This window comes from Fundulus heteroclitus, chromosome 3 (genome assembly GCF_011125445.2).
Source record: "Fundulus heteroclitus isolate FHET01 chromosome 3, MU-UCD_Fhet_4.1, whole genome shotgun sequence".
NCBI classification, from domain to species: domain Eukaryota; kingdom Metazoa; phylum Chordata; class Actinopteri; order Cyprinodontiformes; family Fundulidae; genus Fundulus; species Fundulus heteroclitus.
In genome coordinates, this window is record NC_046363.1 from 32,535,571 (window position 1) to 32,562,749 (window position 27,179).

Below are 27,179 nucleotides of genomic sequence, written 5' to 3' on the forward strand. Positions count from 1 at the left end.
TTCAGCTCACTTACAAAGGAGAATAGTTAGAAATGTCAAGATGTGCAGAGCTCCCAGAGACACACCAGCTAATGCCTTGCAGTTGTGATTGTAGCAAAAGGGGCCTTTACAAAGTATTGAGTCATGTGGGCTGAAAATATGCAATTAGCAGATTCAGATTTGTAAAAATAAAAATAAAAACATGTATCATTTTGCTTCTTTTTTATAATTATGCGCTACTTTGTACTACTTAGAATGGCTATCCTCGTTTTTATTACTTTCTACGCTGTAGAAGCACAATGAACACAAAATAAGTTTATAGACTTGTGTAGCAAATAAAATATTGCAAAACAACTGAAAATTATATATTATATTACAAAATGTTATATCTTAGGTTCTTTAAAGTAGCTTCACACATGCTTGGGTTTTTTTCCAACCATCTTGAAGGAGTTCCCAGAGGTAGTAAAACAAAATAATGGCAATGAGAAGACGTGTCCAAACGTTTGACTGGTATTGTATGTAGAAAGTGGTAGCTGTACTGTCAAAATGGGAAACGAAATGAATGGAGAGCTATGAATGATTTTGCAAGGTAATGTATGAGTGCAGTTCCTTTAAAGACTATACACTTACAGGTTGACAAGTCATTTCTGACAATTAGGTGTGTGACCAGTTCTGTTCTGTTTTTCCTCCTGGCTATAAATGTCAAACGCGGCCAGTGTGGCTGGTGAGTGAAGTCAGTTATGACCCAGATTAAAAACTCATGTCAATGCAAGATTCATCAGGGTTTTTTTGGGGGGGTGGTGGGTTTTTCTTATTCCATCTAAAGGGGTTAGATTTCCTGGACACCAAGTAAGGTTTTATGTCATGAAAAATAAAACAGTAGAACATTAGTGGAGTTTGAGCGGACCAAAAGGAATAAACCTCGCTCCAAAAAAAAAGAGCAGAAGCAGCAAAAGTCCACCCAGCACAAGCCTAATGTTCTAACTATCACTTCACTAAATGCATGCCATTCTGAGGCCGTGTGCATTACTATTCTGGGCTCACATATATTTTTAGTGACGCTTCAGCTCACCTTTTTTTTTTCTTTTTTTTTTTTTTGTTCTCCTGGTATTGAGTTTCTGCTGCAAACACACATTTCCCCCCTTCACTTCGAAGAATCAGCTTTTTCTCCTCTGTATGTCTTCTGCACTCTCCTCCTCTGTGGTTTCACACTTTTAAACGGCAAACCTCGGCTTCTCTGACATACTTAGTAGCTGTGAATTTCAGAAGCGTGTGCAGAAGCGAGGGGTGATGTGTGCGCGCGGTTTTTATTCTGAGAGCACTGTGGTAGCTGACAGCTTCAAGGTCAAGCACATTTAAGATCAAATAAAATGATTGCCTATTTCGAGCTCTAAATTTCATCTTCTCAGACATCTTTAAAAATGTCACAAGGCAGCTTCAGAGATATAAGAACTCATCAGCGTTGAAAAGCCTTTAAAACACTGAATTTCAACAAGGACTCTTTTTCTTCCCACTTATTTTACTGCGGAGTAGGAATAAAACAGTCTGCCTGCATCTGAGCGTGAAACATGCTGAAAATATTAAACAGAACACGATGCTCTCAGTTGTTCCAACAAAAGATTATGATGGAAAACAAAACTCTTTGAAGGAACTGCGCTTTATTTGTTCCCCTGAAGGCAGCAGTTCACCTTTAAACAAGCCTGTGACAACTGAGGTTTTTGTTGTCGCTCCCCTTCTTTCCTCTTGCTTTTTCTTTATTTTTCTGTTTTGTTTTTTTTTTAGTCAGTCTAGGTATAAAAATAACTTTGCCTATGTTTTTTTTTTTTTTTGCAGCACACACATTTAGAGTTGAACAGATGGTCAAGGCCTTAAGAAGCTGATAAATAAGGTAATAAATGAAACTCAATGGGTGTGAGGACACTTCTCACACAGCTCCCCCTTGTGGGTGAGGATGACGCCTCTGTTGTGGTTTTAGTTTATAGTTTGAAGTTTGGAGACTTTTACACAGAACAGTTTGCAGCTTATGAGGCACACAGTTGGTCTGTTAAGGTCAACTTCAGTGTACGGAGGAATGAAAATAAATTCACGGTCTGACTGCAGAAATTGTGACGGTTAATTTCCAAAGATGAATCAAAAATTGAACAGCTACCTTAAATGGCATTGCAGCAAGATGAGAATTTTTGAGGGCTATTTTGTCTGACCCTCATTTCCATTGATATATGTATGTAAATACATTTAAGATCAAAATTCCAACGCAATGTTCGTTTTCTGAAGGGGCATTAAAAAGGATTCCCGTTTTTAATTAACATTTTAACCTTTCATTGACACACTTCTAAATAATAAATAGTAAAGCCTCTATTGGCATTGCAGCAATAAAACCTTTGTTTTATTTCATGACATTTTTTTTGTACACAGCCTCAGTTATCTGCAATTGTTTTACTTGATATGTTTTTGTTTTTTTAAGTGCCTGTCATTTGATCTAATGTATATCTGTTTAATGTGTAACTTTGCTGCCTTTTGACCAGGACTCCCTTTGATAAAGAGTTTTTTTAATCTCAAAGGGATTTTTTTTCCTGTTTAAATAAAGGTTTTAAAAACATCAACAGAGACAGAGGATGTAGGTACCTTTAAAAGTGGCATGGCTGTCAGCTGATTTTCACCCACAACCAGTGTTAGCAGAGATATAGTGCAAAAATAGAGAGAAAATATTCAGTAAGTGTCATTTACATGCTCAAAAATGTCACTTTTGATTTCAGAGGTCAGGGGAGAATTGGCTGACTGGTTGGAGCTGAAGGCAAGGTAACTTTGTAGCTCCAAAAACCGCACACTCAGAGATTGCATAAAGGAAGCACAGCTAAGAAACCTGCAGTGACTGTGTTATACTATCATGCTGGTGAAGATCCTCAGTCATCCAGGTCATGATCATTACAAAAAGATTTAGAAAACAAAACTGGACTTTTTTCCGAAATCTTAAGACGTTTCACTTCCTATCCAGAAAGCTTTCTCAATTCAAATGTCTTGAATAGTGTGGACTTCCAAGCTTTATATTATTGCCCAAAAAAGGCCTGGCTATGCCTTAGATAGCATTTAAATTAAACGGGAAGCTAAACGTCTTAAAACTTTGGAAAAAAGTCCAGTTGTTTTGTTTTTAACTTTTTTTGGAGTTATACTATCATGTCCGTATGGACCAAATCTGAACGCACAAATCAGGCAGACCCAGAAAAAGTGAGGTGTACCTAATAAAATGGCTAATCTCTAATAATATCCAACTTATAAATAAGATGGGTACAGTGTGGTCATAAGGGATAAGCAGCAAACTCTTTTGTGCTGTGAGGATTTCAAATGATGCTCAGTTGGTACAAAGGAGACCCAAAAAAACACCACCAGTCTGATCCGATGATACAAGGTAGAATGGATACATGTTTTTATATGTTGTGTAAGTCAAATTCTGATCTTAACACCAAAATATTGCTGCTGAATTCAAAATTAATCAAACTAGACATTTTTCCAAACTCCTAATGAACCAAATTTGTTGAGCCATGAGAAATGTGGCCTCAGTTTCCTGTTCTTAGCGGCCAGCGGCGGCATTAAGTGGTCGTCTGCTGCTGTAGCCCAGCAGCTACAAGGTTCCAGTTGTTGTGTGTTCAAAGATGGAAATGGTGGATGACTTTGTTGTAACAAGTGGTTATTTGAGATACTGCACCCTTTTTATCAACCTGAAAAAGGCATGGTTGTCCCTATAGCTGCCACTCACTGGATATTTTCTGTAAACCCTCAGGCATGAGTAAACATCCCAGAAAATTAGCAGTGAAATACTCAGAGCATCCTGTTTGGCAACAACAACGCTCAAAGTCCCTCAAATTCTGCTGAGTTAGAACGTCTGCAAGCCGTCTTCACCACATTTAGAAACCCAACTGTCCTGAGCTGCTGTCATGTTACTCGCCGATTCGCTAATTGTGTTAACGAGCTGTGGCAAAAAATAGGGAGAGACAAAAAAAATGCAATACATGCAAACATTACATTTCTTTAAAAAGAACCAAAAAAAACATTTCATGTGGTGAAGAACACCCCCTCACCTGCTGGGAGATTTAAATAGATAACACGCTTTTATTTATTCAATCTGCTAAATTGTTAATGAGAAGAAATTCAAATTTGGCTTTATTGCTGCTTCTCCACAATTTCCAAACTGTTAAAAAAAAAAACATGACATTTTCAAAGGTATTTTCTCCAGCAGCTAGGGTGACTTTATCAAACACCTTGTAATATTACTTTTTTTTTTCCCAGCGTAGTCTTTTTGAGACACTTCATTGACATGATACACACTTCAGTAGGGAATGTTTGCAATGCACGCACAAAAAAAACGGCATCTATTGATACGAAAAATGTCCTATTTTCCTATGCGGTGCTTGAGTTATGTTTCCCTTTAATTTCTATCTCCAGAGGGATCCGTAAACATTTACTATACTTGTGCTTGTCACAGTAAATCACAGTAAATCAGCGCACTGGGGCAACACGAGCGGATTTGCATGCAAATTGCCCCAGAGAAGGTCGACACATCAGGTTCTGAGGTGTACCGTGTTGTTTTTCGACAAAATATCTCGCAATTTCATTTGAATTGTTTAGGCTATAAAAATAACCCTTCGCTCCAAAAGACAGTACGCGCAGGATATTATACAAAGGACTTCATTTGTAAAGCCGCAGCAAACTTTTCATAAATCACTGCTTTCATCTGGAAGCGGCAGGCAACGCTGCGAGCTATTCTTGTGCAGGTACTCAAACGCACTCCATCTTCACTCATTACAGTGCTAGTATACCGTGAAGTGTCTCCGATAGTGAGCAGCAGGACTTTTCATCAGAGGTGACGTAAAAGTGGGAGCAGGGGATTGGGAGACGGATGAAGCCGTGATTCAAGCGCACGCTCTGCACCTCCACGACAAGACGAAGGAGGCAGATCCATCTGAACAACGAGCGCTCCATGTACACAAGCACCATGAATAATTATCACCCTGCGCACACAGAGCGAGCAGAAATACACTCCGGCTGCAGACAGCTCTGTGATTCAGAGGCGCTTCAGAATAAATAGCTGGTTTGTGGACTGACTTGTCTGCATGTTTGAGATTTTTTTTATTGCTGAAAATGAAAAAGTAAAAAAAAAAAAAAAAAACGTATCATGGCTGGCACGCTGTATTCCCTTTGGAAAGAGCTAAATAAAATCTTTTTTGAATTGCAAATACTCCCGTGAGTAGAGCAGATGAGAGACACTCGACTGTGATGATAGTAATTCCTACAAATCCATTGTGCCTACGCGGTGACACCAGTAACAAAAATCTTTATTAAAACACGTAACATCTCGAAAACCCCAAGCAATGTACAAACACTCTGTACAAACAAAAATAAGGCACCTGTGGCATCCCGCAACTGCACGGGCTGGCTATAAGGATTATTTATGAAGATAATCAGACATTAAAAAGGCAGTAAATAAGTGCAAATTGAGCTGCAGCAAGACCTTTGATATCTTAAAATTAAGATATCAAAGGTCATACGGGCACATTTTTCCCCTCGATCTTTGGCAGGTCCAGTAAAAATAAAAAATAAAAACACTTGGCTAATGCTTTTTTTTTTATTATCTGTAAATCTGTTCCAGTTGAGATAAACTTTTAAAGGAAATCTGATGTCAGATCTTTTTTTTTTTAATAGGGTTACATGCAGTACTTATGAGCAGCCACTATATTACCTGAACTGGACAGCTCTCTGATTGCCTTCAGTTTTAACAGAAAATAACGCTCACAGAGAGTTCAGCCACGTAGAGCTAGTCATCTTAATTAAACCCCAATTAAAAAACTGTCCCACCTGTTTATTATTGCTGGCCACAATGTTCTGTTTGACATATGCGTTATAAGACCATGTGATGTGAAAGTAAATTAAAAAAAGGGTTGCTGCAGTAATTCTTTTTTTCTTTTTCTTTTTTACTATTTTTGGCCCTAAAACAGATCCAAGGTATTTCAGAAAGTGCATTTACCAGAACACAGTTCCAGCCCTATAACCCATTAAATCATGTGTTTTTGTACTCTGTAGATCTTTAGTGCAGTAACAGAATATTACATTTCATCAGTATTTTGGGCTGGTCTACATTAGTATCGTGCATGTTCCTCTTAACGCACTCACCAGTGGTCCTTATTATGCCACTTTTTTTTCTGGATGGTGACCGATTTGCTGAAGATTTTTGTTAGGTGCACTAACATGTTTACACTTTTTTTTTTGGTATAAATTGTTGTTGATTCAGCTGTTAATTATACGTGGAATAAAATTTGAGGAAAAACTTGTTCTCAAAGCTCATAAACTCAGTGCCTTGCATTGAATGTCAAAATATTGAAGAGCTAGGGTTTCAGCTACTCTCTAATGATGCATCATTGCTAGAGTTTTGCAAGCCACGAACAAATCTGTGCAGCCACACAGCTTCCTAGGGGTGCAGTTCATATAAAATCACAAACAGCTCAACAGCTGGTTTTGGCAGTGACACATTGTCAGGTGCTCTGAAACACATTATTTATAATTGCCTTAATTCGGCCTCTGAGCCCATAGCTTGGATCTGATTGGGCATGTCAATCAAAACTCAACAGTGAAGAAAGTAAACATAAACTTTCACCATCACAGCTATAAAATGATTGTGATGCGGTGTTTTAAGATCCTTTTTTTTTTAGTTTAGTCTGCTGAGATTAGTTTGAGTCTCATGTGACTGAGACCCATCTCTTCAAAGTGGGGCATTTCAGACAGCTGTCTGCAGAAGGTAAAATACTGACTGCTCATGACTTCTCAGAAGAACCCACTTCATTAAACACTCAAACTAAACTTTTAGGCACTTTCTGCAGTCAAGCTGGAACTGTAGCTTCAAATAGACACCCCATCCACACAGCAGTGAATAGTGATTCTGCTAGGCACCCATTTTTAACAGGGGAATGATATACAGTCAGCACTGTTTACAGCATAATATGGTTTTTTCCCTCTGTTTATACCCATATTTTGAATCAATTAATTGTACCCAGTGAGAGAAATACACAATGCGATCTACTTTATAAGTAAAATCGGTCTCTTCTAAATCATAAATCCACAAGTACACCCTTCAGCGTAGAAAATATAACCATTATGAATAATAAATACGTAAACAGTAAAAAAATATATATGTCTCCGACCCAGTAAAATAGTTACTCTGCTTTTTCAGCAGAAAAAGCACGACAGTTTACGTCTTTGTGCTGACCTCATTCATGCTTGAGTGTGATTATTTTCCGAGCCATTTAAGTCACATAAAAGCATTTAATTAATAAGCGCCCATCCGTTCACGGGATCCCCCTCCTTGTGAAGCTGAGCGTTATTTCCGAGCGCCAGTGAGGCGAATCCTCTTAATTGAGAAGTGTCAGACGATGCATCCGCTAGCAGAAGGCACAAAATAAATAGCTCAGTGCGAGTCAAGACCACCCCTGCTGCTAATTTCTGCTTTCATAACTGTCACCACTCCCAGCAGCAGAGTCCATCTTGTGCCCGGCTCCCGTTTTCCATTTCCCACTGCTGGCTCAAGGTGCTCACAGATATTCATGCGAGTGCTTCTTGTGCAATTTATCACAGGAGTGTTGTTTGGTTCTGTTGATGAATGGATGGCGTGATGTGAACATGGTCAGGAGCCACTGATCATTAGACTTTTTTTTTTGTTTTTTTGAGCAGACCGGTAAGCTGGGAGTGAAAAACAGTATGATGCAGAGGTCTGAGGATCGGGGGGGAGGGCATCCTTACAGTGCAGCTTTTTAGTAAGAATAACATTCAAATCGTTTAAGTTAGTAAAATCCTCAACCGCGCTGAAAACTTATCCCCGCGGGTGACGTGTTCACATCCCTTTTTGCAGGAAAACAGAATTTTGCACCAGCGTGCAGAGAATGACAGCCTTTTTTGGAAGGCAGAATCCGAGGCGTCGGTCCTGCTTGGCAGAACATTAGATCACGTCTGTCAGCTGTTTGTTTATGACAGCGCACGCGGGACAGTTGTAGAGCCTAGTCTGCTGACATCTGTCATCATCTTGGTCTTCCTCTGTGGGCTTGTTGCTGGAAAGACACAACAAGGCCCTCATTGGCAACATGTCATGCAGAGAAGGCGGCAGTCACACAGCTACTTCTGTAAACTACTCTCACAAGCACAAAAGGAGTAAAGACGTTTTCGTTTAGTATCAAGATGAGAGTGAAAGACATGCAGTGCCTTGCAAAAGGTATTCTCACCTCTTGTATTGTACAATTATTCACATTACAACCAAATCTTCTGCATATTTTTGGAGTAGTTATTGAATGTGATGTGAAAGGGAGATAAAAATTGTTTAATTTTACAGCTAACATTCTGCAAAGTGAGTCTAGGTAAACATTTATTTCACCTCTTCAGTCTTATACCTATAAATAAAATCCAAATGGCACCAAACACCTCAAGAAATCCCCTATACACAGTTAACATGTGTGTGATGGAAACTATATCTAAATACAGTTGATCTGTGAAGGTTTTCTGAGGTTTGCCTGAAAGCATAAATAGGCAGATAGCATCCTGATGGCAAGGAACCCACCCAAATATGGCCGCCACCAAAAACTGTCAGGCCAAGCAAGAAGGGCATTAATTATAGAAACAGCCAACATGTGTATGGTACACCAGAGGAACTGCATCTTAGGTGACAAAAAAATAATAATCTGACCTTTATAGAAATAAGCCTGAAATAAATCTATTGAAATATAGCCTACAAACCTTGTAGGGGAACTGGCAAACATGAAATAAAGTGCTCTGGTCAGATAAGAGCAAAACTTTACATCATGCCCTACATATCTACATAATCACATCAATCCCACCATAAATAAGGTAGTGGCAGCATCATGCTGTGGGAATGGCTTTCTTTTGCAGAGACAGATAAGCTGGTCAGAAAAGAAATATTAATGAATACAACACAATCCTGGAGGGTAAAAACAACAACAAAAGTTGTTAGAAGCTTCATGGGATGAGACTGGGGTATACAGGTTCAGGTTCACAAAAACCATACAGCCAGAGATGTAATGGGATCAAAAGAATATTTATGTTATGAGGATCTTGTCAAAGTCCAGACCTAAATTCTTTTGAAAATCTGTGGCAAGTAAATTGTTGCTCCCTCATGCAGATGCTGCTAAAATGAGTTTCTGCTCACAGTTTGAAATTATGTCTACTTTGTGTTGATCACCAAAAACAAAAAAACTGATAAAATACACTGACATTTGTGGCTAGAAAGTGACAAAATTCACATGTAGCAAAGTTATACTTTTGCAAAGCACTGCAAGCTAAAAAGGGTGTTTTCATATATATTGGAAATGAACAGAACAGAGAAAAAAAGCATAAACTGTCGGTAATAATAAGCTAATAACACGTAGACACAGCAAGCATTTGCTATAGCTGCACGTCTGGGAGAGGGCCACATGCTGGAGAAAATAACTGCATCATTAACCATATGGCATCTGCCGCCTTATGTACACTCACCTGCCGTGCAGCGGCGTGGGCAGGGTGCCCATGGCCGCGAGGGTGCGCGTGACCGTGCCTGTGTGCACCTGCCTGCGCGTGCCCAGGATGGTGGTGATGGTTGTGGGGCGCCGCGGCGGTGTGGCGGGGTGCGCCGTGCGGCCGCTGAGCTGCTGCCGCGTTCTGTCTGAGGGGCTGTGGAACCCTCGTTGGGGATTTGTGTTGGGTGCGTGTCCTGGGGAGGGTTTGAAACTGTGCCAGGGGGATAGGAGGAGGAGCAGGAGGAGGCTGCTGACCCCCTGCAGCGGGAGCTCGAGTCTGTGCTGTGCCAGAGTGAATCAGGGCGGCCTGCGTTTGCTGCCTCCGGTCCTTAAACACTTGAGCCTTCTCAGTGTGGGCTTTTAGTGCAGCCTGGGTAAGGTTACCGGGATTAGGCTGGGCATGAGGCACTGGGACTGGATTGGCGCCCCCCTGACGAGGCTGGACGGCACCGTGCATGACAGGCTGTGTGTGCGCGCTCTGGTCTGGCCGGGTTTGGGCTGGTGCAGAAATGTTTCGCTGTGCCGCGTGGGGCTGCTGAAGGTGATTTGGATCAGCCAAAGCTCTTGTATCCGTGCCCTGCGGTATAGTCAGTCCTTGTTGTGTTGCGGGTCCTTGTGACACGACAGCGCGGCCTACAGAGGCCTGCTGGCTCACAAGAGGCAACGCCTGGGGGTTATTGCTGTGAGTCGTTTCCTGCCTGAGGGCAGTCTGGCTACCTCTGATGTGCCGCTGAGCACTTTCTCTGTCCGCTTGGGGGGTTCTCTGTGTGTGGTGTGAGCGCTCGGGGAGTGGAACATTGGTAGCACGGGGATGACGATCGTCAGCAGGATAGGTCTGTGTCCGACTATCATCTGAGGGCGGATCGTGTCTCGGCGGAGTTCTGCGCCGGGTAACCGCCTGGCTCTGAGGAGCCGATCTGTTTAATGGCCGCCCTATGGGAGGACGGATGGTGTACTCTGCGCTATAATCTGAATCCAAAGCAGATTCGGGTTGTGTTTGTGCTATTTGAGGGTTCCCACTGGGGTACGCTGGCGTTCCCCTGAGATGATCCCAGGGAATCTGTCTCTGTGGGCTGTCTCTGGATCCTGCCGTCGACTCCCGTTGTCTTGACTCTCTGTCTGGTCTCCTGTTTGGCTCCAGGTCCTGCTGATGAGTCTGTGTGTTTTCATTTCGCTGAGATGTGATATTATTGTTAAAATGCGTGTATCCAGTTGGAATAAGCCCCGGTTCACCTTCAAAATTCGGGTTGCCGTGGCCATTTAGCCTGTGGTTATTTGGGTCGGACCGTCTGCTTTGCGTCGCAGGGTTTGATTGCCTGACATCATTAAAGGCTTGATTATTGGGAGGGAAAGAGCGTTCTTGCACAGCCTGTTGCTCGTTGGCGGGATATGAGTTGAGGTTCACGTTAATAGTGGGCATTTGACGGTTATTGTTCGGGTTATTAGAGTTTGGTAGCGCATTTAGGCTGACTTGAACCGCTGCAGGTTGGTTGCCACCCTGGCCGGGCATGGTCTGAATCAGAACGTTTGGATTTTGCTGCTGTCGCGTGTTTGGAGGCATGTTGGCACGCTGAGAATCCCCGCGCACGAAAGCCGGGTTGTCGAAGCCGTTGTCCGGGTACGAAGGCACGGTTCGAGCGGCGTTTCGTGGGAGGGAGTTGGTGTGGGTGCGGCCATTATTTTGCTGCATGTCAAAGTCACGCAGCCTGTTCAGAGGCACTGCCAGTGGGATAGCCCGGCTTTCAAGGTTGTTGGTGATTAAGCGCTCAGGTTGGCTTGCCTGCCTGTTCGTCTGATGGAGCGGAGGCTGGAGACCTTGGTCCAAATTCCTCACGCCATTAGTTTGAGGATCTGGAGGCTGAAGTGAGCGGGTGATAAACGAGGGCATGGAAGAGAGAGCAAAAGAAAGATGGGGTCCATTTGTGAATGGGTCCTCGGCAGCATCATAACATAAAGACAAAATCAATAATGAATCATGTGCAAACGTTACGGTGGCTTACAAGGGGTCTTTGAATTGGATCCGTCTTCTGAACAAACACAACATCTCTTTGTCGTCCCCGTGCTGCGACAACATAAACGTGTCATCTCAGGGGGAATTATACTCCTGATGTAACAAACAGGAAGAGATCACACAACGCCCACTTAACGACAGACTCACCTCGCCTCCTTCGCACGAGAACGACGAGCAGCAAAATGAGGAGCACGAGGATCAGGAGGCCGAGGAAAGCGCCGATCACGATCCCTGCAACTTCCCCTCCGTCAAAACAAACATCTGAAAACCGAGAGGAGAGAGTCACGGGGGGTGAATTAATAAAGGTAAATGACTCTGGAGCTCAGACAGACAAGAGAGAGGATGGGGGGGGGGGAGAAAGGAGAGAACAAAAGGATGGGGACGTAAATACAGGAAGGAAGCAGAAGCGGAGGGCTGAGTCACTCGGTGACTTTGACCACAATCTCACCAGATCGATCATCGGGGATGCTTTCTATCCCTTCCCTGTCGCGAAGACTGATTCAGCAGCAAATTCTAAAACCAACCGTGATCATCATCGGTCACACAGAGCCTACCGTTCACCATAACTCACCCACAATGGCCAGGTCGTAAGCCTGCATGGACGTGCCCCTGGTGATGCTGTTGGTTGCCGTGCACGCCAGCCGGCCGCTCTCATTGGTCGAGAAGGTCTGGAGGCTGAGCTGCCCGCTGTTCGGTGCACCAGACGAGATGCTCTGTCCGTCTCTCTGCCACGTGAAAACGGCAGGGGGAAGGGAGACGGACGTACAGGTGAGACGCACCGTCTGTCCCACCTTCACGTCCCCTCCTCCGACGCACTCTTTTGGAGCATCGACAGTCAGGATGGGGGTGTCGGGTCCATCTGGTTTGGTTATGATCAGAGGGCATTCATCACCAAACAAAAAATCATCATTTCAAAGTTGCATAACATATAGAAAAGCAGCACAGATTGACAAATTACACGTCCTGCTAAAAGGGGAATTACTGTGTAGGTTTAGGCCGTTAGTTACCTCATTAGTATTAATCACTGCGGTTAACCCTCTTTGATCTTGCTCTGCTAATGAGAGGCAGGCGCTTGGTGTTTTGTTTCAGAATTTAAACATTGCATTTGCTGTGGAGTCTAAGAGGCAGTCAGGGAATATTTTTCAAATTTCAAATCCTGCACGACGACTAAAGGAAAGGAGCCAGGGAAGAGAAGACACTATTCGGTTTTCTGGTGCTGCGAAATCTTGAAAAAATAAAATTAAATAAAAATCAGATTTTGTGTGTAAGATCAGCGTTCTTCAGTGTTCTTGTCAAGTTTTCCCATCATCTGACATGCCTCAGATTCATTTTTAAAAAGGTTTATTTTTTTATTATCAGTCCGCGGGCAACTCTCCAAAATTTCAAAGCAAAAAAAATAGGTGTTGTAGGTCTTTCTTAAGGCATCCACATCATTTCCTTCAGTGGCCCCAAAGATGTAGAGGATACCACAATGCAGAGGTAATGTTAGCCATGAGGCAACAGTTGGACAGTAGGAGTACAGTACGTCACGATACTATACAAAAATCAGACCTATCCACTCAGTAAAACTGTTTTATACAAAGATTATTATTAAAGCGAGTAGTAGATGAGCCAATTTCCACTAAGACTGGGAGCTTGCTGATGAAACCACATATTCCAGGATTAAAACTGCCTTTTCGGAACTCAGCAAATTAAACTTTAAGAAATATGAAAACCAATATGTGCCGAGTTTCCACATTTCTGGAAAAAGGAAAATGTAGAAAACCTCCGTGCTAAAACATGCAGCATCTTTCCAAAGATGACATGAGGGTTATCATGATGTCAGAGGTGCTTTCTAACCTTGAAATCACAAAAGGGTGCAAGTCTCATCATAACACAGTAAAAAAAAAAAGAAGGAAAAAAAAGAATGTGACTTTGAATTACCAAAAAATTGAAAATGTGACCCACACTGTAAATCATTGTTAGCCTGGAAAAAAAAAACATGCCATTTTATAAGGTGTCACCAACTGGGTAAAAGCCATTTTTCACAATTTTGCCTCTAAATTATAGCCTGAACAATTACCTAAAAAAACAAAAAAAAGTGGTTGCAAACTATCATTAGCTGCACTTTATGATTTATAAGCTATAATCAGACAGCAGGAAAGCAAAAGGTCCAGTCATCGGTTAAATCACATATTCTCTCTGCAACCAATTCTGCTCAAGGACTTTTCTGCACTAAGGGAAAAATAAAGACTAACTTTTTTTTTTATTTTACTTCCAAACCCTTTTTTTTTACTTTTAGTTAAAGGGACCGTTTTCTTTATTTAAAATGACAATGACGCAGTGCATAAGAACAGCAGCGTGAGATTCTGCTATAAGAATCAGAATTAATGATATATTCAAGACAAAGCCAGAAGCGACACTGTGAGCTTTTGGGAGCATGTCTTATGCAATCCGGGTGTTATTCAGCGCGCGGCGTGCAGAGCAATGTGGATGGGGAGATAAGCCGCTGTCATTTGCCGTGGTCACAGCAGATTAGCCGCCTCTTGTCTTGGTCAGTGTAAACTCACAGTAGACAGTGAGGCTCTGTGTGGAAGTCTGGGCGCTGACATCGTTGCTGGCGGTGCATGTGTACTCCCCGGCATCATCCCGACTGGCTGGGCTGATTACTAAAGAGCCGCCGGAGATGGTGATCCTGGAATCGGGCGTGATCGCCGCGCCGTCTTTGGCCCACCGGGCGCTAACCTCCGTCCCGCCGGTCCACGTGCAACTCAGAGACACGTTTTTCTCCTCCACCGCCACCGAGGGAACAGACAGAACCACCCCGACTACCGGGTCTGCAGAGAAAAAACACACAAACATTTTTACCTAAAGAGCTCAACAAAAGCGGAACAGTAAAAAAAAAAAGCCTGAGAGCGCACTTCAGAAGTTGGAGCTGTGGAACAATAGAGAGCAGTTTGCCGTTTCTGCTGAGGATAATTTGTTGTAATCAAAGCGAGAGAGGGCCGAGAAGGGACAGCGCTCAGATAGCGGCACAGATGGTGAATAAGAGGGCAGACGATGCGGGTGGTAGCCAAGATGCCTCCTGGCAGACTGCCTAAGTTAAATAATTGGACGGGGAGAAGAGGGGGCGTAGGGATGGAGGACGGAGCACTGAGAGTAAAGGAACCGTGGCGGCAACAGCAAACAAACAAAAACATTAGAGCCTCTACTAAACAGCCCTAATTACTTTCTCCGAGCACTCGCCTAAGTGTGACTCAGCAGGAGCATTTCATATTTCAGGATTTAAGCAGCCTCTGATTCTAAAAAGAGCACCGAGCTGAGTGAGGAGGGTGTCCGAAGCCCTGCTCAAGGACCGGTTTGGAAAAAAAAAACGTGACCTTTCAGCGACAACAGACCCGCGCTTCAGATAACTCGGTCACCCGTCCGTCCTAGTATTGCTGGGAGGGGGGGGGGGGGATGCGCGAGACTGTGCGTCATCCTTCCTCTGTGGGCTGGAAATAAAGAGACACTCAGCTGTACGGGCTCCATTTCAGCGCTGAATATAAATGAATGCTAATACATATCTACTGTCTCTACATGCAGCACTGCTTTTAGGTGATATCAGACATCTAAGAGCATGAGTTCTGCATATCAAATGGGTTTTAATTGGCATAAAGCCTGTAGCTACTCACTTCATCCCCTCCTCCTTTTTCATTACTCTTACCTTGCTGTCTATGGGTCACTAATTTCATTATACCTCCCAGATTAATTCACAACCACCCCCCCCACCCCCCACCCCCAAAGCCTCCGTCTCCTCTCTTTACTCCTTCATACATCTCCTCACGTTTACCGTTTCTCACATACACCGCCCCGACTCCCGTATGTCTGTTCAGATGCACTTTGTTATTTCTTACCAAACACCTTCAGTTCCACCGTTTTGGAGTTTTCTCCTAGGTTCGTGGAAGTGATGGGCACCACACTGACGATATAGGTCCCTGCATCCCGGAGCTGAGCGCCTCCGATTCGCAGCTGGTTGGCACTGAATGTGAGTCTGCCTTGGAACTGAGGCCCAGCGTTGGAACTAGGGCCAGTCGTGGTCCACGCACCCAGACTTTGTTCAGTTCCTCCAGTTCTGTACGACCATGACATTAAGAAAACCGGTGAGGCAATCTCCACTATAAACTGAATCTCGCTGCCTGTTTGGACCAGCACCGGATTGGTCTGAAAGTTGAACTGCACCGGAGTCTGTGCCAGGACTTTGGCAGAGAGGAGAACTAAAAGGGGGAAAAAAAAGAGACATACATAGGCCAGATGAAAATTTTAAGATGTAACAGCATGTTAGTTAGCAACTGATACACAAGGTACACGAAAGGTGGAAATCAATCTTGGTTTGGGTCAATTAAAAATACGCCACCAGGGGGTGCTGCATCAAAAGTATTGCTGTAGCACCACATTCTCTACAGATAATGTAACTGAAAGTTACTCAGCATTTAAAATAATACACAATATAACACCCAACCTATCCATTTGCATACATTATGAAATTACACATGAAGCTATTTACATTTTTATTTAAAAGGACTGTTGATGGGATGAAAGCGACAATTCCTCCCTTCATGTTTTTAAATAAATGTAACTTTTAGTATAGTTGCATAATCTTCCACTGAAAATAAAATGCTACAGCTCCCCAACAGCAAATTTCGGAGGTTTCTTCACCGTCTTTACAATCTTTGGAACTTTTGCATGGTGGCGAGATGAGCTTCAGTCCTTGTACAGCCATTTTTTGTCATATTTTCAGTTCTTCTTAGCTAAGTTATTTTTTCCTGGCTGTTTGAGGCCTAATGCAGCACTGCCCTTCCCCCACCCTGAGCTGCTCACTTCAGGTTAGCTGGCAAAAAAAAGGCGACCAAAATATTTCCTCTCAAGAAAAACAAGATGTTTCCAAACACAAAGGACCTCTCATGAGAAAACTAAAGTGATGCCATACTTTACTCTTACTAAGCAACACTGTCTGAAAACTACAGTAGCAACTTCAGGGCGGCTGTGACACAGCTAGCCTTACTAATTAACAGCTTGTTGACCTGTGTTAGACGTTAAAATGCCATCACCCTACTTAGGAGCACATTTCTCTGTTCTGATTAAGCGATTTTTATTAACTGTACCAGTTTTTTTTTCATGCATTGTGAACTTGCCCTTCCTGTAAGATCTCTAATTCTTGTTTTTGTGTTTTTCACCCTCATGTATATCTGCATGGTCCAGTTGCGTTTCAGTTCGCTGCTGGTACGCCTGAATTTCCCCACTGTGGGAAAATAAAGGATGTTTCTATTCTGAAAAATCAATGCCACAATATATGCATGTTACAAAAAAAATAATAACTAAATATGTTTTCATGTATTAACAGGAATTTTGTTGCTTACCCATTTCAAATAAACGTAATTAGACCGTGCCTTAAATAACTTTGAGTTAATTACCTTGGAAAAAGGTATTTTTTCATCACTAATATCACTTAATTGTATCTTTTCAATCTGATGATGATTCAAAGTTTGGGCTCTAAAAGTTTTAGACAAGTGCGGCATCTTGTTTGTTTTGGATTGCAGATGATTCCCAGCTAAGCAGCTATTTTCTGTTTTTATATTTAGCGTGGGATAACTAAGATATATATTTTTTGTCTTCCTTGACAGCAAAATATGTGGATAGGGAGATGGTTCTCAATAATCATTTTTTGACAGGCAGCCAGTCACATGTCAAAGTGTTCACAACCCATCGATCTCTTATTTAGCCACAGAAAGAAGACGAAAAAGAAGAAGTCGTGTTACAACCACAGACTTTTTGAAACTGCAGTTCGCACCAAACCCTGTGAGGCACGCAGCCGACATGTGGAAGAAGATGAGAAAAAAAATTAAATGTTCTGACCTACATGAAACATGCTACGAGTGAAGAAGCAGTAACACTGCGCATCACCCTGAACACAACATCGCCACCCATTTGGTTGCACTTCCTTCATGTGGCTCGATGGAGCACTTCAGGAACAATACTGGAGGTTAAAAGGCTCGAGTGCAATGAGTGCACTGTCAAAGGGTTTTGGTCCAATGCGCGATGACGTGTCCGGTCTTATTTTTGGACACGACTCTGCAGTTTTTGCAGCTCAAAGTAAACGTACAAAGACGAATTCAGGGTGAACACAACCTATTCAGCCACAGCCAACGGAGGAATCGATGCAAAAAAATAAGACCAAGAATTCTGCCAGAGTTTGAAAACAACTTGCAGCGCGGTTGATATCAGACACAGACGGAGCAAACTTTGTCTGCATGGGAATCGTGACAGAGGGGAGGGGGGGGGGGGTCTCCTAGAGCCTGAAAGGAGCTTCAGCACTAACTCATGGTTTGAATATTCACACATAGGTGAGAATCCTAGAGAAGAGCACACTCCCCTGGTGTGACCATACAGTTTGTGCCTTGCTAAAATATTAATATTCCCACAAATCTTTATGTATTCTACAGAGAGTTCAAGGGATAGATAAACACAAACTACTACATGGTTTTATAGCAGAAGGAAGAGAACACAGCTTTCAAAATGGATTACTAACAAAAGTCTGAATAGAGTGGTATACATTTTGTTTTGTACGTCTTCAATCTGCATGAAACATGGTGGTTTCTCCATCATGCTGTGGGAACGCTTTCCTCCAGCGAGGAGGGGGAGGTTTGAGCTAAATACTAATAAATGGTAGAAAAAAAATAAACCGTTGGAGGTTTCAAAAGCCTGGGGGCTCAGCCAGAGATTCGCCTTCTGGTTGGACAATGAGACGAAACACACAGCCAAAAACCAGGCGGTGTTAAAATCTGTGGCAAGACAGTTGAAAAGTGCTTTTTACACTTTTACACTTCTCCATCCAGTCTGTCTGAGCTTGAGCTATTTTCAGTGGCGTGATGCACAAAGCTGGTAGAGACGTAACCCACATTGAACAGCCTTTCAGCTATAATTACAGTAAAAGGCGGCTTTATAAAGAACTGACTTGGAGAAATCAAAGAACGTCACAGCGTTTAGATTTCTATTCTATTTGGTTTCTATTCCGGTATTACTTGAGTTGGCAGTTCTAAACCAAAGGGTGAGACGCTTTTGCCTTTTGTTGACCTTTCAAAGACGAATGAGTCATGCAAGAAACACCCATGTTTGACGCAACGCTTCGCTGTTGCTTTAATGTGCAGCTGGAAATCTTTTAACAAAACGCCAAAAGACTGATTAAAGAGTCGGGTGAAAATAACTATAAAGTACTTTAATTAATTTTTTTATTCAAAAAAAGTAACCCTCAGATTGAAAGCCAGGTTTTGACAGCAAAACTGGGTTTATATCACAGCAATAAACTATTTTTGCTGAGCTTTTAGGTTTTTCAGTGTTGATCCAAAGAGAATCAAATTTCATCCTGACCATCGATCTCTTCCACTTGAACAATTGTTTTTGTGTTTTATATCTCTGATTCGTACAGAAAACCGCGTATGAGAGGCACAGCAGAGATTTAGAGGAAAGAAGAAGAAGAAAAAAAATCGATTTTGTAAGCGTTTCTGCTTGGATGGCTGTTTTGTAGGATCTTTACACAGCAGCCAAATGTGTATTTAATAATTTGGAAATGTTGCTAATTATTACTTCAATTATTATCTGTCATGCATGAACAACAGCCCTTAGCTAATGAACAAATTAAAATATAATTTACATTCCTGGAGATAAATCCCTTTGCTCGTCTCGCTGCAGCAGCAAAAAACACTCAAAAATTGATATAAGCTGATACCGTGAATTTATTTTTCTTAGGCTCACAAACATGAAGCTTAGTGCAGTTAAAACATATTACTACTATTTTTAGTGAAAAACGATAGTGGCAATGTGTTAATGTTCCTCCTAACAGTTACTTCCAACTCTTCCATAAACTTATTAATGTAACACATTTCTAAAAATATATATATTTTTATTTTTATTTAAAAAGAGACATGGTTCAGTGCCTAAAACAGCCAGATATTTCAGATTGATTTACAGTGTTGGACCTAATCATGGGTGAAACAAGGGCAGGGTGATAAATCGATTGAATCGATTAATTCGAATTTACAATTTTCACAAGATTAAATATTTGGAAGAGTTTCACAGCTGGAATCCCTCTAACTTCATAGCGCTAAAAACAACTCTGGCACGCAGCAGCACTTTTATTCCCTCTTTACCCGCTGCAAAGTGTGACCTCTTTGGGTCACCATGAGTCCATAACCACTATCAGACACAATCTACACCTAAAGTTTCCTGATGCCCCTGTCCCAAAATGTTCAGAAACCTCCCGGTTCCAACACTCCTGAATCAGATGAATGGCTGCAGCAGAACATGTGGATGGGCCAAAAGATAATTCAGCCATTTTATTCAGATGTGTTGGAGCAGAAATCAATTTAAAACTTGCAGGGCAGTAGCTCTCGAGAACTGGAGTATGAGACCCCTGATCTACATACTAACATGTTCTCTGGGTAAAATGGAAACATGTCTACTATCCCAAACATAAAGTATCAGACCTACAGCAAACCTATAAGGTGAGCTGAAAAGAATAGATTCTAAGAGAGCCCTGATCTAGAGTGATCATAAAGAAGAACTGGTTAAAGGTCCCTCTCCAGGTGTGCTCCGACCTTGTAAAAAAAAAAAAACATGGGAGAAAACAAAGTGCGTCTCATTGGCTAAAGGCAGTTACATAACAGTATGAACATTAATCCAGGCACGGTTACTTGCCTGCAGCTGGATTTTTTTTTTAGTCTGGTCCAGATTCCTTCTTCTGTTTTTGTTCCTCCAGCTAAAACTCGTAATTATTACTTTGTAAATACTTGACATAATTTTCTTTTGGTGCTCCACCCTGTCCCATTTTATCATGGTTGGTGTCTGACTCTTCATATGTTTCAGCGACAGTTTGCACCTGCTCGTCTAAACTGCCAGGCGTGTGACTTTGATTGAAAGGAATTATGAATTAATCAGATTGGATGAAAAAGAATGTACTGACTGGTCCACAGGCACAAATGGCTGTGCCCTGAGGAGAATCTTTACGTGACCAATTAGAGACCAGCACAAAGTCACATGGACGACAAAAACTATAAGAACGTACACACTGTTATTATTTAAACATGTGTATGCTAGGGCTGGACGATAATTCAATAACGATATATATCGATCGATACACGTATAACGATGAAAGAAAAAAGGGTCAGTAAAAAGTTCAATAGAATAACAGTTTTCCTTCCTTATACCAATATAGGTTAATACTACAGTCCTTACATCCTCCCAACCAATCACAAACCCAGGAACGCTCAGTCACCAAGCTCCGCCCCCTTTAAAGAGTTCAGAGAGCATGCGTTCTTTTGTCTTTTATAAAAACTTGCAGTTTTGGAAAAAAGTTGCTTGAATAAAGGGTTGAGTTTGAATTCAGTGTTTGTGAGTTCTTTATCTAAAAATAGGTTGTTAAGCAACAGCATAAAATGGCCAGGGCTGCACTTAAAATACATGTTTTGAATCTGTTGATAATTATTAATATCAATCAATATGATTTCTATTTTATCGTTATGCTTGTTTTCTATATCCTCCAGCCTTAGCGTATGCCTCCAGAAAATATAAAAGCCTGAAACATTTAATGAAACAACAGATGTGACAATTACTTTTATTTTGTAATTTATGTTTACAGTGTCTATACATTTTTCCTGTATAAAAAAGCCATTGAGCCAGGGTACTACAAAGATTATGATTTTACCACCAACATTTATTCCTTACTACCCTATTGTAAAATTTCCCCTCACTGAATAAACATAACTTAGAAAGAAGGTTTGATTTTTTTCCAAAACTTTCCAGAGTAATTATATAGGCTACTGAATTAAAACATTAACTTACACTAAGGCGTTTTACAGATTAATTCTATGGGTACCTATAATTGTAAAGGGTGGCGTAAATTTGAGAACCAAATAGCTCGTTTAGTTCTTATGAGAACTAAACTAACCTATATGTCCTCCTGTGAACTATGACTAATTCACCTTAGCAACTTACCAATTACATGCAAGTAGAGCTATAGTTACAGTGTCTAAATATGCATTTAGGCTACATACATCCTATATTTGTCACAGTTCTTATGTAAAGTGGTGTTAAGATGTTTGTAACATGGATTTTGCTACCAGCGGTGGATCCCCCAAAGCACCAGGCAGACAGTGGCTGGTTGGTTGGCTCACAGACAAGAATGCAGCCGCGCAGGTTTGGGAACTCGAAGCGCAATTGTTTTATTTACGTACCTGGAATATTTTTAGCGGTCCTACCCTCACTTGTTCACTTTCTTTTCTTTTTTGTTTGTCACAGTAAAAACTCTACCGATACTGCTCAGAGACGAGAGTGGATTAACTACCGGAAGAAGAGAAGAAACTGTTACAGAAAAGGGTTTTACCTGTCAGAGACAGACTGATGGAGAGCCAGTGTTCCATGTTGTCAGTCAGGCCAGTCTGCGGTAATGGAAAATAAAAAAATCACCTTAAATGCACAGGTTGTTGTTTTTTGTTTTGTTTTTAGTTTTTAGGTTTAGCAGTCAATTTATCAAACAACGCAGTTAGGAATATCTAATCACATTATATTCCGCCTAGCTTTCATCTGAACAAAACATAACTCTTTTTAAAATTCAGCCGTAGCCTAGAATTAATTGTGTAATTCTTACCAAAAGGCTTCCCTCCTTCCCTCATGTTGTTTTTGCGCTAATACGGCTTCTCGCGTATTGTTTTCTTATTCGTCTGACCACTTCCTGTGTCTGCTTCACCTGTCACGGCTATGTCACACCTTTCTCTTAAAGGGCCCGCGCACGCGTACGTAACTGAAAGTGACAGTAAAAACAGTACTTCAATGAAAATACATTTTTTTTTTTTTTTTTTTTTTTTTTTTTAGAATGTGCGCTAATTTTATTTGTTGTCAAAACAGTGTTCCTCGGCGTCAGGTCAGTACATTTATTTTCCATTTTATTTCAACATATTCAACACAATATGAAACTTTTTCACTGGTGCTACGATTTCTTAATGTTTATCAAAACTTTGGTCATGGCATCAAGGGCCATGTGTGTGTTATTATCCTTCAGATGTACGCCAACTAAGGATGCAACAATTTCTGGAAACTGTACTGCTGTTTCAATAAGCTAAATTCAAGCTATAAGAATCTGAGTGGCTGCGTGCCTCGTGCTCAGCAATAGATATGACACAAGCAAAGTGTATTTGTTTTTATTAATTGAGAAAAAAAACTTTCTTCTCCAGGTAACAGAACAGAACTGTCAGGGGATTTTGGATTTTCAATAGAATTTGAAGCTGCATTAAAATGATTTTTGAAATGCTTTAAATTAGGCTTCACGGGTTTAAGACAAGAACCAATCTGACAGGAAGTGTTGTTTCTAAATTGCATGTTTTCACAATTTTAATTTCGTCTGAGCGCCTGTTTCCAGACCATTCAGTCAACAATCCAATCTGTTGAGTCTCTTTTATAATTGAGTATGAAACTTTCTTCCAATAAAAACAGGCTTTTCAACAGGAATTCAACTTGGAATGATGTGAGGCCTCAGTGATTTGTAGTTTATTGATGATTGATCTTCCTAGTGTGAGTCCAGATATTAATCTTCAGATGTACTCTAGTTGCCCTCTTGTCCATTGTGTTAGGAAAACCTGGGTGCTGCTGCTGAAAAGCTAAATCAAAGGTTAGAGAAATTAATATCATGGATGGACACCTCATGGTTATCAATAAATAATGTTAAATTACAGTTTGGAAGAAGCTTCTCTTTATTACTTTGTATGACTTGACAAGAGTATTCACCCCTCTGTTGCTGCTGCAGAGTTAGCGTACATCTGAGTCTGTTTTTCATCATGCTGCTACGAGGTGTCTGATCTGAAAAAGATACAGAGCTCTCCCCTAGTGTTGCAGGTTTAGTTTTGTCCAGTTTTGGAGTTAAAGCAGCACCATGTAAGGTTTAGCCACTAGGGGCACTACACCTGTAATTTACCGGTTTGGCGCCGCTGCAGCAATGCACTGTTGTAAAATTGATCAGTCTCTGCGTTTTAAAATCTGTTTGCAGAGTCAAACCACTTTGGACCAGCAGATTTAGAAGTCACTCCACGACTCCTCAACAAGGCCACATTCGCCCTTCCAGAGCAGAGGTTCCCAAAGTGGGGGTCAGGAGCCTCCAGGGGTTCACGAGACGCCTCTTGGGGGTCGTGAGATGATTTGATACTGATCTGCTAAAAATATTTTGTATTCTTTTATTTGTGAAACCGGAACCAAAGTAAGCTCAATATTCAGCATTTTAACGCAAGGGGAAGGCTGCACTTTCAGTTTTTGTAAAAATGCTACTTTGTTCTGTTAATTTTCTTGACTTTAACCTCGTAATATTAAACTTCTCATAACAAAACAAAGGGGAATGAACACCATTGTTATTTTGGGGTCACAGGCTGAAAAGTTTGGGAACTCCTGCTTTAATGTTTACTCCATCTCCCACTGAAACAGAGAGGACGAGGCAGAGCCAGGAGGAGGGGGAGCTCCAGGAGCCATGGAGGAGAAGGACGGGGCAGACAACAGGTGCAATCATCTGATTATGAAGGGCTGCATGAACTTCAACACAGTGGCGCCACCAGGGGGTGGAGCGGCTGCCTACAATTTACACTGGCCAGTGGGGGTGGCCAGTTGGGTGGCACGGGGGTGCCATGGCCACCCCCACTGGCAACCCCCACTGGCCAGTGTAAATTGTAGGCAGCCGCTCTTACTGAGTTTCTATCGTGCTTTTTTTTTGTATCTTCCAGTATCTTCTTTCCCCTAGTAATTGTTTTGTTTTCCAATAAATTAATAAATGTACACCTTATTCTAAATATAATTACACAATAAAAAGGAATTGCTGTTTAACTCAAAATGTTAACTGTACTGTTATTGGTCTATGCACATTAGACCATTTGGAACATTAAAAATCCCAACAAAAAAAAAACATTAAAAACCAAAATATATCAGTAGGCGTTTACTTAAGTCTTTCTGATAGTTTTCTACAGACAGCTTTACTACAACAGTAGAATAAAATCCTGAAATTATGGCTTTTAGTTTCAGTGCCACCCCAAGAGTTTAAGTGGATCCATCTGGCCACCCCTATGAAACATTTCTGGAGGCGCCACTGCTTCAACAGAGGAGAAAAGCTGACATGCAGGTCTGTGAACTATATATATATTTTTTTTGTTTCATTTTGTCTAGTTAGAACAGAAAAGAACAGGATAGAGCAAACCAACCCCTGTGTGGGACATGTTCCATGCTGTTCTCCTCTTTATAAGACTATACTAAATTCTGACTTTGATAAAATATCCACTAATCTTGGAAATTAAGGAAAGCATTGAGAGAGTTTTTTATTTTTATTTTCCAGATACAATAATTAGAAAACAAAGTATATTTGTTTTAAAAAAAAAATCTGCTACAATGTGCTTTGTTCTTCCTATGTCTGCTGATATTTTCACATTGGTCTTATTTTCTGAGTGCAAATTGTAAAATCTTGAACTCAGACTTTGTATTTAAATGTTTGAATGAACCTGTGCCACCACATGTAATACATTACCTCCTCATTTTAGACCCATTCAAACTTTTAACGTTTCTAAGAAACCCCCTTCAGGCTCATGTCTAGATTTAAGCGCTTTGTTTTAGTTTTCAGTGTGCTTTCTCCGGTGTCCTTGATGTGATCGTAACTTGTGCTGAACTAATTTCTTTTATCCTTTTCTTGCTAAAACTGCTCTGTAAGTATGAGAGATGCTCCAGGCTCTCGCTAAACTTTCTCCCGCATTAATAACCACACTTGCATTATTTACACTTCCTCCATAGTTCACCGATTGAGTAAAGCCGAATGATTAATAGCCTTCGTGGTCCATCCACACAAGCTGAGCAGGCTTTGACACAGACTTCAGGATGCTGATGTGAGTTGATGGCTATCACTTCACGCATGGCTGACAAGCACCATAAATCATCCGCTGACATTGCTTGACAGAAGTAGCCACATGCATTGTATCCATACGTATGAGGCGTATGAGGCGGGGGGGGGGGGGGGGGGGGCGATGCCACCGCTTGTTTTATTTGACTTGTAGTCAAATAATGTTTTTGTTTGGTCATTATTGCACCCTCAATGAGAAGCTTGTCTATGTAACCCCCCCTGGCTTGAGTTTCACTGAGGGGATAACATGTCTGGGACAACATGGGAACGGGAGCCTGGAGTCAGAGTGGATCTGGTTCTACCGGCCGGTGCTCAACAAATTCTCCTTTTACTCTCCTCGTCCCCTCATGCTCCTCTGTGTGATGGCCAAACCCACGGACACACTAAAAGGAAAGCGTGTAACTCTCCGGCACCTTCATTTGTTGTTTGTGCATTTACGATGACACACTTTAGGTTTTTAGTTTAAATTTACTCATTGGTTTAAGTGCATTCGTTCAGTTTGTAAGTGCACACATTGAGATGTTTTACCAGCACAGTTTTCACATCTTGGTCGGTGATCATGATTAGTCCTTGTTTCTTACCTCCAATGCATTCTGGGAGTTTAGACAGACAGACAGACAGACAGACAGACAGACAGACAGATAGATAGATAGATAGATAGATAGATAGATAGATAGATAGATAGATAGATAGATAGATAGATAGATAGATAGATAGATAGATAGATAGATAGATAGATAGATAGATAGATAGATAGATAGATAAACTTTATTGTCCCATAGGAAATTTGATTTGGGTTACAGACTCTTGGCTGCTACATAGTCCAAACTATGCGTCAATTTGTTTGTATTTTCTAATTTCATTCATAGTTTTTCTTTGTATTTTTTTTTAACTAGTCCTGTCTGGCAGGATTGCTTTCTTAGTGCCAAAGAGAGTCCAATAAATTTACTTTCACAAGTCAAGCATTGCTGCTTCTGTCCACTTGATACTAAATTGGGAACCCCTGCTCAATTGCATTGAGCTAAACATTTGTATTTCAAGTTTAATATTTTTGATTCTCTTTCTTGAAATGTATACTTTCAGCAAACCTAACAGTGCTGTGTAGTTTTCTTGTATTTAGTAGTTGTGTTGTGTTGTCTTCAGTTACCCCTAATGTGTTTTAATTGTATGATCAGCCATTATGTATACCCTTGTGTGTCGTTAGGTCAGAATGTTTATTTTGTGCAGGCAGATGATTTGTTAAGTTAATTTTTGATGCTGGAGTTTCGTTTCTTTTACCTTTTTTATGAGCTCAGTGTTAATTTTTTGTAATTAAAACTCTACGGGCTAAAATAAAAACCCTATTTTTTAAATCCCTGTGACTCCTGCTTTTCAACTTTCTAAGAGTCCATCACACTCCTAGAAATGATTGCCTCCTTTTATGTTTCTATAAAATGTCAAATCATAGTTGTAATTGCGATATCAACATTTGCAAACTGAGCGAGTTGCTTTGATGCCATATTTGGTAGAATGGAAATATCCTTTATTGTCTCTCAGTGGGTAAATTCAGGTGTACCAGCAGCAAAGTGACATGCAAATGGAAGCATGCAGATTCATACAAAGGTAAAAAATAATAAAAAGAAATTAGTGTTCAGTAAGGGTAAATTTAAAACAGAAGAAAATAATACTGTACAGTTCTAAAAAATAAAATAAACTACCATACTCGGACTAAAAG

The 27,179-nt window shown here is 41.1% G+C and overlaps 1 protein-coding gene across 1 annotated transcript; it reads right to left on the bottom strand.

Moving 5' to 3' along the window:
* Window positions 1-5,292: 5,292 nt before the first annotated feature.
* si:dkeyp-97a10.3 lies at window positions 5,293-22,301 on the bottom strand. Its single transcript, XM_036127822.1, has 9 exons — window positions 22,196-22,301; window positions 21,932-21,986; window positions 15,411-15,770; window positions 14,085-14,351; window positions 12,107-12,394; window positions 11,683-11,796; window positions 11,525-11,586; window positions 9,505-11,382; window positions 5,293-8,069 (listed from the first exon to the last, which is right to left on the bottom strand). The coding sequence occupies exons 2-9, from the start codon at window positions 21,966-21,968 to the stop codon at window positions 8,040-8,042; spliced, it is 3,036 nt and encodes a 1,011-aa protein (XP_035983715.1). The 5' UTR covers window positions 21,969-21,986; window positions 22,196-22,301; the 3' UTR covers window positions 5,293-8,039.
* Window positions 22,302-27,179: the final 4,878 nt, after the last annotated feature.